This window comes from Delphinapterus leucas, chromosome 5 (assembly GCF_059928025.1).
Source record: "Delphinapterus leucas isolate spDelLeu-1000000601 "Yukka" chromosome 5, BTC_Dleu_Yukka2, whole genome shotgun sequence".
NCBI classification, from domain to species: Eukaryota; Metazoa; Chordata; class Mammalia; order Artiodactyla; family Monodontidae; genus Delphinapterus; species Delphinapterus leucas.
In genome coordinates this window covers 19,835,308-19,847,823 of record NC_143133.1, presented here as the reverse complement: position 1 = coordinate 19,847,823, position 12,516 = coordinate 19,835,308, and the positions used below count along the sequence as shown (strand labels likewise).

Sequence of the window (12,516 nt, the reverse complement as noted above, 5' to 3'; positions counted from 1 at the left end):
CACAACTACTGAAGTCCGTGCGAATAGAGCCCATGCTCCACAACAAGAGAAGCCACCACAATGAGAAGCCCAGGCACCGCAACAAAGAGTAGCCCCCGCTCACCGCAACGAGAGAATGCCCACACACAGCAACAAAGACCCAACGCAGCCAAAAAAAAAAAAAAAAAAAAAAATCCAATAAATAAATAAAGCAAGGAACAAAAAATGTGGGTATAGTGTGGCTTCATTTATGTAAATTAAAAAGATATAAATATATATGCATTAATATGTATTTTTTTACTCTACAAGGATACATATGAATCTGGTAACCAGGAAGAAGAAATGGAGACTGGTATTTAGGGAAAGGAAGAGGATTTAACCTCACTGTGGTCAACAAAAAAAATCAATAAGGAACTGAAGAATGCTTCAATAGAAAAATGGGCAAGATAGAATAGGCAACTCACAAAAGAAGAGAGAGAAATGATCAATACTCAAACTAATAATAGAAAGAATCCCAGTAAAAACAAATAATCGCTTTTACCTATCAAATTTATAGATTAAAAAGATCGTCAAAATGTAGAGTTAACAAGGGTAGAGGGAAACGGCACATTCGTTCACTGTTGATGACAGTATAAATTAGTATATCCTTTCTGGAGGGCAAATCAGCCTTCAACAATTTGTAACAAAATGTATAATAAAGTTAGATACCTTCCTTACCTTTAACCCAAGGTATCTAACTGCCAAGGATAAAAGAAATGCGAAAAGTTGTTTGCACAAAGAGATTCAAAGCAATGTAGATTATGGGAATTCCCTGCTGGTCTAATGGTTAGGACTCCATGTTCTCACTGCCAAAGGGTCTGGGTTTGATCCCTGGTCAGGGAACTAAAATCCCACAAACCATCCAGTGCGGCCAAAAAAAAAAGCAATGTAGATTATTTTATATACACATGGAAAATTTTTTGTTTACTAATAGAAGACTAGGTATAATGAACCCAATTCCACTGTTGGGTAGAGGTGTGTGGTTATTCCCCACACCACCAAGCAATTCTTGGACACCAGTTGGGTGTCCTAACAAGTCAACTCAGTTCTGAGGCTGTCTACCTGGAGATAGCATCAAATCCCACAGGTTGAGGGCCCAGTCCCACAAGACGGCCACCTCCCTGCCCCACTTCCCCTTCAGAAGTCAGTCGCAAGTCCAAGTTGTTACCTGTATATCTGATCAACTAGCTATAAATCAAAGGTTCCTCCAACCCCCTCCTTTGGCTCAATTAATTTGCTAGTGTGGCTCACAGAATTCAGAGGAACATTTTACTTACTAGATCACTGGTTTATTATAAAAGGATATAACTCAGAAACAGCCAGTTGGAAGAGATGCATAGAGCAAGGTATGGGGAAGGAGTGCAGAGCTTTCATGTGCTCTCTAGACACACGACACTCCCCAGATCTCCAAATCACCAGCTTGGAAGCTCTCTGAAGCCACCTTTTTGGAATTTTTATGGAGACTTCAATTACATAGGTATGGTTTAAATCATTGGCCATTCATGATTAAACTCAATCTCCAGCCCTTCACCCCTCCAAGGAGGTCACGGGGATGGGACTGAAAGTTTCAACCCTCTAATCACAGGGTTGGTTCTCCTGGCAACCAGCCCCAATCCTTAGGTGGAGTTCAAAAGTCACCTCATTAATGTATAAAAAGACACCTTTGTTGTTCTGTCACTTAGGAAATTCCAAGGCTTTTAGGAGTTCTGTGCCAGTAACAGGGACGAAGACCAAATATATATTTCTTATTATTAATCACAGTTAGTAAATTTTAGTATGTATATTCAATGAAATATCATGCAGACATTTAAATTTGTTTATTTATATACTTCTAGATTTGGAAAGCTGTTCACAACATATTGTTGAGTAAAAGAAAACAGATTACAAAAGAAAACAACAAGAATTCCCATTAAAAAAATGAAAAGAAAAATATCTGAAACCTGCAGCAAATGTCATATTTGAAGGTTAAACATTAGAAGTACAATCATTAAGATTAGAAATAAGATAAAAGACAAGAATACCCAATTATCACGAGTAATACTCAATATTGTACTAGCTGTCCTGGTCATTGCCATATGAAAAGAAATGAAATAAACTGCATAAATGCAGGTTGCAAAGCAACAAAACTCATTATTTGTACAATATGACTGACAACCTAGAAAATGCAAAGAAATCACCAAAAAAATATTATTCAATAAATAGAGGAGTTTAATAAGGGGTGAGATATAAGATCAATGTATAAAAGTCAATTGCTGTGGTTTATGTCAAAGAGTGTTTTTCCTACGTTTTCCTCTAAGAGTTTTATAGTTTCTGGTCTTACAACTAGAGGAATCAGGCTCCCTGACTTCAAACTATACTACAAAGCTACAGTAATCAAGACAGTATGGTACTGGAACAAAAACAGAAATGTAGATCAACGGTACAGGATAGAAGCCCAGAGATAAACCCACGCACATATGGTCACCTAATTTATGACAAAGGAGGCAAGAGCATACAATGGAGAAAAGACAGCCTCTTCAATAAATGGTGCTGGGAAAACTGGACAGCTACCTGTAAAAGAATGAAATTAGATCACTACCTAACACCATACACAAAAATAAACTCTAAATGCATTAAAGACCTAAATGATCCAGCAATCCCACTACTGGGCATATACCCTGAGAAAACCATAATTCAAAAGGACACATGTACCCCAATGTTCATTGCATCATTATTTACAATAGCCAGGACATAGAAACAACCTAAATGTCCAATCATAGATGAATGGATAAAGAAGATGTGGTACATATATACAATGGAATATTACTCAGCCATAAAAAGGAATGAAATTGGGTCATTTGTAGAGATATGGATGGACCTAGAGTCTGTCATACAGAGTGAAGTAAGCCAGAAAGAGAATAATAAATATCGTATATTAACACATATATATGGAATCTAGAAAAATGGTACAGATGAACCTATTTGTAGGGCAGGAATAGAAATGTAGATGTAGAGAATGGACATGTAGACAAAGTGGGGGAAGGAGAGGGTGGGACGAACTGGGAGATTAGGTTTGACATAAATACACTACTGTGTGTAAAATAGATAGCTAGTGGGAACCTGCTGTATAGCACAGGAAGTTCAGCTTGGTGCCCTCTACGACCTAGATGGGTGGGATGGGGAGGGTGAGAGGAAGGTCCAAGAGGGAGGGGATATGTGTATACATATAGCTGATTCACTTCATTGTACAGCAGAAACTAACACAACATTGTAAAGCAATTTTACACCAATAAAAATATAATAAACTCAAAAATAAAATAAAATAAAAGTCAATTGCTTTCTTTTATGAGCAATAACCCCTTAATATCCCCTATATATTATCAAGCAAAACCATAAAATACTTAAGCAGGAATATCCAAGATTGCCCATATGTGGTGAACAATCTAAGCCATCACTAAAGGACTAAAAGATGCCAATTCTTCTCCAACATTAATGTATAAATTCAATGTAATCCCAACCAGAATCCAAAGGAGTTTTACTTAATGGAAATTGACAAATTCTTAACTTCTTCTTTTTTTTTTTTAAATATTCAAGCCTGCGAGATCTTCGTTGCAGCATGAGGGATCTTTTTTAGTTACGGCATGCAGGCTCTTAGTTGTGGCAGGAGGGATCTAGTTCCCTGGCCAGGGATCGAACCCGGGCCCTATGCATTGTGAGCAAAGAGTCTTAACCACTGGGCCACCAGGGAAGTCCCTGATTCTTAACTTTTTATGTGAAATACACACACACACACACACACACACACACACACAAATAGCCAAGAAAATTTTGAAAAATGAAGATAAAATGAGGGAGACGACTGTGCTACCACAAATAGTTATGGCAATTAAACAATGTGTATATATAGTTTTAAACATCAGTATGATAAAATAAAAACAAAGTTAACACACAGACAACTGACTAGGAGAAAAAAGTTTCAACTTCCGGCTGATGAATGATTACTGATTGTATGTATATATGCGCACATGTTTAGTGATTTTATATATATATATAGTCACTATATATGTATTATGTTATGTATATATTCATTATATATGTAGTCATTATATATCTCTAGTATATATAAATTACTTATAAAAAGATAAACAACCTGTTAGAAAAATATGAATAGGTACTTAGAACTGAGGAAATTAAAATGGCCAATAAACATGAAACGAGAGGAACAAAGTCCTCTTTGGTTCAGATCAAACCAATAAGGTTCTATTGTTTTTTGTTCACTATCATGGCAAATTTTTAAAAGACCCATAATGTCAAATAGTATAGGAAAGCAGATGGATCGATACTGGCACAGTCATTTAAGATTGAGATTGTCAGTATCTACCAACTCTTGAGATTTCTAAACCAATTAACCCAACAATCATACTTGTATAAATACAATCTGTAGAAAAATTGGCAATGAATTTCATGTCCATCAGTAGCATATGCTTGTTAAATTGCTCAGAATTCTAACAGCAATTTAAAATAAAGATGATTCTATTTTTATTAAAATTTTCTAAGACATATTCTCCAGTTACTATTGCTATAACAAACTCTCCCAAACTTAGTGAATTAAAACAACCACCAGGAATCAGACAGGGCACAGTGAGACTGCCTGGTCTCTGCTCCAGGAAGTCTGGAAGGAGCTGCAAGGACTCAACAGTTATTCACTGAGCTATTCATCTGTGGGGACGCTCAACTACAGCTCCTACAAGGGGCCTCTCCCTCTGCCTGAGCTTCTTCAGAAAATGATGATGGCCTCAGGATACTGCAATATTACATGGTGACTCAGGGCTCCAAACGTAGATATTCCATCAAACGATGGAGAAACTGCGTTGCCTCTCCTGACCTAGCTTCATAAGCCAGTGTCACTTCTGCCAATTTCTACTGTCACAAGCCTGCCCAGATTCCAGGCGAAGGGACACAGACTCTATCTCTCAATGTCAAAGTCACATTGTAAGAGCATGAAAATACACAGAATATCATTTCAAAAGATGATAGCAAACTGTTAAGAACTGTTAGCTCTGAGGAGTGGGGTGAGATTATAGTAGTAGGAGATGGATGCGACCATTTGCTTTTCCTATAATGGGTTGAGACTTCACAATGAGTCCCCAGTTGAGATGTGTAAAGGACAAGAAATAGTGTGTCTGGAAAACTGCATGCAAATAAAATAGGGCATGAGACATGATTTGGTGCCAATCAAACTACCTCAGCTAAATTTCTAAAAAGCATGATCTGGTATCCAACCACTCAAATGTCAGCCACCATGGAGATGAGTGGAAAACATCAGAATGGATGTCCTGATACCTGAGCCAGGCAGTCTAATCTGTGGCTAGACTTAGGTTGGTAAAGAGGCTGGGACCCTAACAACTCATGAGCTTCTATGTTTTTTGGTTTGTTTTGTATCACTCTAGCTTTCTAGTAAAAAGTCCCTTTAAAAAGTACAGTTTGTTCTCAACTATAAAAACAGAAAAAAAGGATATTTTCTACTTATAAGGATCCTTTTAACCAAGTTCAACTCTAGATCTTGATTCAGATTATGGGTGGGGCTACAAGCAAGAATAAAGGAAGCCTGGTATCATAGTCGGCTTTTCTTACTGAATTTAACCATTTTCAACTGAAATTACTTTTTGTGTGTAGACTAAATCTTTAGTAGAAGTTTATTTTTAAAAAGTTCAGATTCATAACATTTTGTGGTGAATACCAAGACTTACTGTGAAAATACAGTAATCAAGACACTGAGGTAGTAGCCTAAGGATGACCTTACGTAATGGAATACAGAGCCCAGAAATAGTCCCACATAGTCAAATCAATAGTTATTTGAGGTGCTTCCCTGGTGGCACAGTGGTTGAGAGTCCGCCTGCCGATCCAGGGGACACGGGTTCGTGCCCCGGTCTGGGAAGATCCCACGTGCCGCGGAGCGGCTGAGCCTGTGAGCCATGGCCGCTGAGCCTGCGAGTCCGGAGCCTGTGCTCTGCAATGGGAGAGGCCACAACAGTGAGAGGCCCAAGTACCGCAAAAAAAAAAAAAAAAAAAAAAAATAGTCATTTGATTTTTGACTGAAATGCCAAAGCAATCCAATAGGGACAGGAAAGTCTTCTCAATAAATGGGGGGGAAAACTGTTCATATATAGGCCGGGGGAGAACCCAATCCTTACCTCATAGCATATACAAAAATTAATTTGAGATGGATAACAGACATAGTAAAAGTTAAAACTATAAAGCTTCTAGTCTAGAAGAAAGCACAGGAGTATATTTTTGTGACCTAAAAGACAGGAAGAGTACATGGAAAGCAATAAAAGAAAACAGTGGATAAATTTATCTTCAAAATTTTAAAATCCTTCTCTTAAAGACATTGTTAAGAAAATGAATAGGCTATCCAGAAACTAGAAGAAAATTACTGCAAAGCATATATTGGGATAAAGGAGTAGCGTCTAGGATATTTTTAAGAATCGTACAACTCATTAATAAAAGACAAACCAAAACAGGATACTGAGACAAAAGTCAAGTGATGCTCAGCATAGGAAAACACCCAGACACTTGAAAAAATTACTCAATACCACTGCCACCCTCATATTTTACCCAAACTCCGTATACAATGAAAGAATCATTTAAATTTTTAAAAAATAACGTTAATTGGCATATAAACATGCCCATTATAAAGAAAATCTGATACAAAAATAAATATTTCCTTCCATCCATTTACCTCATCCTAATTAACTCTTCAAAAAGTATGGGTAATAATAATTCACACACACACCAAGCTGAGTTACATATAATTATTTTTTTATTTCACAGCCTTTTAAAAGTATAAACCACAAAGTATTTTGAAAAACAGACATGAAGTATCATTTAGCAGCCACAATATTAAAAAAATAAAGTAACATAGAATGAATTACACAACAGAATAAAATAATCTCTGCTGACTTTGACTAGGAACACATAATGTTCACTAGGAATGTTAAATGACCAGCACTACCCCTTTCCCATCATCATTTATTACTAAAATCAATCACAGGATCTGTTCCCAGGAGACCGTTCCACTTATACATACGTTCAATGTGTAAATGTCAAGTTAACATCTCGAATTTAGTTCCAAAATACCATGTTTCCTTTTCCTCTGAGAGACAAGTTCAATGGCAAGGTGGAACAGTGAAGACCATGGAACACCAAGCATATGACTTACGTGGTGACTCTAACCACCCCCTTCCCCATACACACACCCAGCAAGTTCTAAAACACAGGAAAGAGAAAGGTATGTACTATGCTCTACAGCACAACAGACACTGGCCACATGTGGCTATTTACATTTAAATTATTTAAAAGTAAATAAAATTAAAATTTACCTCCTCAATCACAGTAGCCACATTTCAAGTGTTTGCCAACCACATGTGGCTAGTGGCTACCATATAAGACAGTTCAAATATAGAACATTTCTGTCATCACAGAAAGTTCTTTTGGACAGCCCTGGATGTGGGAAGTGTTTCTTCTCCCTTTGCTTAGCCAGGATGTAGGCTGCTTATGGAAGCAGCTCTGAGAAGCAATTCTTCCAGGATATTCCTAGATTGGTGGTGGAGTCACAGAATGGAGTAAAGTAGCCTTTCTTCACATAGATTACCCTCCTCTGTGCATGAAAGAAATGATCCTTTTATGGGGATCAAATACACAACTAGATTCCACCAAAAATTTTTCAGGAAAATCAGAGAAGAAATAAATGAAGCAGATGTGGAAGTAGCAAGGTAGAACATTCCTTATCCCATTTCAAACCTCCATGAAGAGATGATGTCCTCCAAGACAGTGTGCAGCTTCCCAGCATCTTCCTCTAGAAAAGCCTGATAGGGGCAAGGGCTGAGAGAGAAGGGCAGTCCTGGTAAGTGTTTCATGAGAAAACCTAACACGTCTTCACTCTACTCACTCTCTCAGAGCACAGCAGTGTTGCTTGGAGTTGCCAGTTGTGAAGGAGCTACAGTTTTGATATGTTTCAAGCATTATGCTTCTTTACTACTGCATTTTGTATCCAGGGCACAGACTACAAGTTGTTCACCCAAGATCCACCATTATCTTCTTCCTTATCAAGAGAACTCAGATTTTTGTTGAAGGCAGTTATATGTCCAGCTACAAAAACTACCTTTCTCAGCCAATCTTAAGACATAGCAGGAGCCAATGACACAGTCTGGCCAATGAGATGTAAGCAAAAGTTGCTGGGCTGCCGAAAGCTCTTTAAACGGAAGTGGGCTCAAACTGGCATGCTCTGTTTTCCCTTTGGGTTTCCTCCATCTTCTTGAGGGGAACTGTAACAACCATCTTGGAACCTACGGGAAAAGCCATGGGAACCTCAGGGGCCACCTTGATGCTGACATCTGTGAGCTGCTGAACCAACACCAGTACTAGCCGACCCTCAACCTCCTTGTTACATGAGAACAAAACGAAACCCCTACTTTGTTAATGCCGCTGTTCAGTCCAGTAATTTCAAGAGAGCAATCCACCTTGATTCCCAATAAGAAAATTTTTATCTGAAAGTAAAAAATATCTTGCCTGAAGAATCCGTACATATTCAAGTTCAAGAAACTTCATAGAATCATATTAATAAAACAAAAGTATATCTTGAACCCACCAGTGCCTAAACAGACCAAAGGTGGGTGGAGGAAATAATCAGGATTACTGTGTAAAATAGCTGCTATTAAGGCAAATAAGAGGGGTTTTAGCTTAATCCATCAGGAAGTTTTTTTCTGAGTGTCTATTATGTTCTCAGTACTCTCTAAACACAGGTCTGCCCTTCTGCTTACTCAAGTTCTTATATGGTAAAATGCTGACTACTCAGGTAATTATTCAGATCATTATTTCATCTATAACTTTATTTTGTGTAGACAAAGTAAAAAATGGAGAATTGAGAATTGATTTCACTGATTCAAACAAACAAAAAATCAACATCAAAGATCTACAACTCAATGTTTAATTTTCCCTTTATGTGACACAGACAGCTGACAGTGACTTCCTAATGGTCCCAGAGTTTAAATTGTGGATTTAGCTTAAATAAGCACAAGTACCTCAGAGTAGCTATAAAAATAAAAACAGAGTACAGTATTCTGCAAGTACTTTCTATGTACTACATTAGTATTCTAAAAGTCTCTATATTAGTAGGTACGAATTAGAAAAAATAATCATTTCCCACTATCCAAAATGGTTTAACCATTTACAATGTTTAGAATTTTGGCCATTAAAAATTTTTAACTCTATTGCACTTATTTTGAAACTATAGACAAAATTGGAAACATGAAATGTCAAGCTAAAAATAGAATATTGCATATTTTTTACTCACCTAGTTCCCAAGTTTCCACCCCTGCAAGTGAACCAAAAACAAATCCTGGCACCTTGTCATTCCCAGAAAAGCCAGTGCATGGCACACCCTGGGTAAATTTTCTCTCTTATTCTGTGGAATCGCACCAGATGGCATCAGTCCTGCATCCACAGCTGTGCCTTAAAATTGAAGTTCAGACATAGGAATCTACTTTATTAGACATTTTAGATTTCACAGGTATGATTGTGATGTCATTCTCATTCAACTTAAAATGATTATCTTTCCAAGTAGAACTGCAGATTCATTGCACTTACAAGTTTGGAAATCAGTGAAACAATCGAGATTATCCTAATAAGATTTGAAGTCTTTTTAAACAGCTGAAATTTAGAAACAACAATGAAATAAGAACAGTTGAAACAGAATACTAATATTATGTAACAATCGAATTATGGCCCATTTCCATATAATGTAAGAAATTCAACTCAGTTTCTAATGTTGCTGAAGAGTCACTAAAAACCTTATATTGAAAATAAAACACAGCAATTTTCTATAATCAAGTTACACTTATATAATGAGCAGTTATCTTAAATGTTCCTGACTTTTCAAAATGTTTTAATGCCTAGCTCATATGTACACTGTCTTCAAAAACAGACTTGGTGGAGTGATTGTCAGCACCAGGGTGTGGTGGATAGAGCAGCCAATGTGTACAAGCCTGGCACCTAGGCCACTGTGGGTGTCAGAGCGCTAGATTAAAAATGCATACAGGTAGCACAAAATTTGAGTTCAAAAGTAGTTCTAATGTGAGAGATCGATCTATGTTGGGTTCTTAAAAATGATGATTGAATAAATGAATGGAACAGGGCAGCTCATGTAGAGATGTCAAAGTTTCAAAAGCAAGATCTCTAACAAAGCAAGGGCAAAGCAGGAGGTCAACAGCAGCAAGTTCTTAGAGAACTTGTGAGAGTCCTTAATTCCCAGATTTTAGGGCCAAGTTCCAGGCAGAGGCTGGGTAATAGGAATAAATATTCATTTTTGCCTGGATAAATGGGAACTTAGTAGTTAATGAATCAGATTCTGAGGAGGTTATAAAATGGCACGGGCCACAAGAGAAAAAGGCAACCACTCTTTTCGTAGGAAACTCAGTCAGTAGAACCAGCAAAGCGATTGGCTTAATACTGGGATGGCAGCAAACTACTCACCCTGAGTTCTCTATAGTCTCCTGTCTAGAAGAGTCAGGGGTGATTTAAACCTCTGGACACCAGTGGCACTGCTAGGAAGAATAAAGGATTATAAAATCAAGACAAGCAGGTGGTTAAAACAATTTGCATTCTGGTTATTTATAAAGTATGAAGGGATTGTTTTCCATCCTTGTAAACTATTATTGTTTATTAATTACTCCCACACTCATCTTCAAAGTCCATATTTACCATACAACTGTATAACTACATGTCACTGCAGAGGTGTCAACCAATTAGAGAACTACTGTGCAAAGTGCAATTTAGAATCACTGCAGTGGATTCTGAGATTCAAACTGGGAATTCAAATCGAGTCTTATTATACCTCCAATAAAGAGAGGTGTGTGTATGTGTATATATATGTGTGTGTACATATGTGCCTATATACATATGTGTGTATATATGCACATATATGTATATACACATATGTGCGTGTATATATGTATATACACATATGTATTTGAATTTGCTTATGACATTATATTTCAAATAAACCACTCACTTCATTAACAACAGTTCTATTCTAGGAAAGCAGGAAATTATCCGAGTGTGTCAGGCCAAAACTTCCCCCATAAATATTCACACAGTGAGACCATTTCTTCTTCTCTCGAATTATTAAAATAATTGTCTTCCACTTCACTTTCATATTATCAACCTAGGCAACACTTATTGTTTCATTGTTTTTAGCCTTTCTACATGGTCTGTCTTTGTGCCTAAAATTAATAAATGTTTTCCGTGTTACAGTCACAACAGGGACAGCTTATCTTATCCTAAACATGACTGAACCCAAATCTTCCCTTACTGAAGACAAATTGTATCTGCATTACATATTTCAACTTCAAGAACCCCTGCACACTGTTTGCCAAAAGAGCATATTTATTAAAATTGCAATCACTTCTCACATCCCATTCTAATTATTATGATCCTCTACCTAGACACTGTACTAGGTTAGGAATCAGTTTGGCTCCTTGGTTCCAGTAGAAGCTCACTGGTTCTGAGTGGGAGAGAGCCCTTTATTTCACTGCACCCATTTCCTCCATCCTAAGCTCTCACTTTTTAAAGGCCCTGGGTCTTCAAAAGTTTACCCAGGGACAAAGTGAAACCAAGGGTGGTCCCTACTTACCGTCGCAGAAAACGTCCATCTCTGGTGTTTCCAGCCCGGTTACCCGGCTGTAACTGCATCCGCGGTCCTCCACACCCCAGCCCAGAGCAGCAGCTCGGCTCCAGAACTTGAGACGGCATAAACCGAGGAAAAAGCATCTGGAAGATGAAGTTATTTCCCAGACTAACATTGCCCCGAGCGTACTTAGGGCACACTGGTGAGCAGTTTACTCGTGCCCGTCAATCTTCCCGAAGATGTTCGAATCACGTAGGACAGCCTACATTCTTCCTGTCCTTTTCCCGTTGCCCTACAATGCTTAAACTGCCTCCTTTCTCCAGCCCTCCATGGCAACTCCAAGGACTCTCCCAATGGCTCCCACTCTAACGCTCACCCTCCTGCTGTTTCAGAATCTAAACCTACCGCCGCGGCAATCCGCAGGCTCCTACGGGGTTGGCGTCTAGAAGAGGAGTAGGGATCAAGGGGAAGAGGAGATTCCCCATAAAAAAATGGGTCCCTGAGTCCTCGCTCCTTGGCACCGCCAGTTGAATCCCATTTAGCATCTCCGAAGCACAAAGATACTTAAAGCAGTGTTTGGAATACTTCGAGTGCGCCCTGTTTCTTCCTGCCTCCTGTCCCAAAGGTTAGGATGACATTCGATTTTGTTTGGAAGCGGCTGGACTGAATTATCTGAATAATTTAGTGTTGTACCCCTTGGGTACAAGATAAATTGTAGTTGGACTGGAAGAAGAGCTTGCAGGGTCTCAAAGCCATTCTGGCTCCAAAAGCTAAACTTCTCTCTTTTCTGCATCTTTCCCCGCCCCGGAATAGGGTCCCTCCCTAAGAGCACA

At 38.2% G+C, this 12,516-nt stretch overlaps 1 protein-coding gene across 9 annotated transcripts in view; it reads right to left on the bottom strand.

Annotated features, from left to right (window-relative positions):
* Positions 1-6,798: 6,798 nt before the first annotated feature.
* SMIM43 (small integral membrane protein 43) overlaps positions 6,799-12,516 on the bottom strand; it is a 51,239-nt gene continuing 45,521 nt past the window's right edge. For 5 of the 9 annotated variants that reach the window (XR_016393205.1, XR_016393203.1, XR_016393201.1 and 2 more), the window contains 3 exons: positions 11,690-11,826; positions 9,353-10,601; positions 6,799-8,345 (listed from right to left, as the gene is read on the bottom strand). Coding sequence is in view for 3 of the 9 variants with exons in the window: in XM_089911543.1 (XP_089767669.1) it covers positions 10,564-10,601; positions 11,690-11,826 (175 nt within the window). In the remaining 6 variants the exon portion in view is untranslated. Of the gene's footprint in view, positions 8,547-9,352; positions 10,602-11,689; positions 11,827-12,516 lie in introns of all 9 variants that reach the window. The other 4 variants (XR_016393204.1, XM_089911545.1, XR_016393202.1 and 1 more) reach the window with 4 other exon arrangements.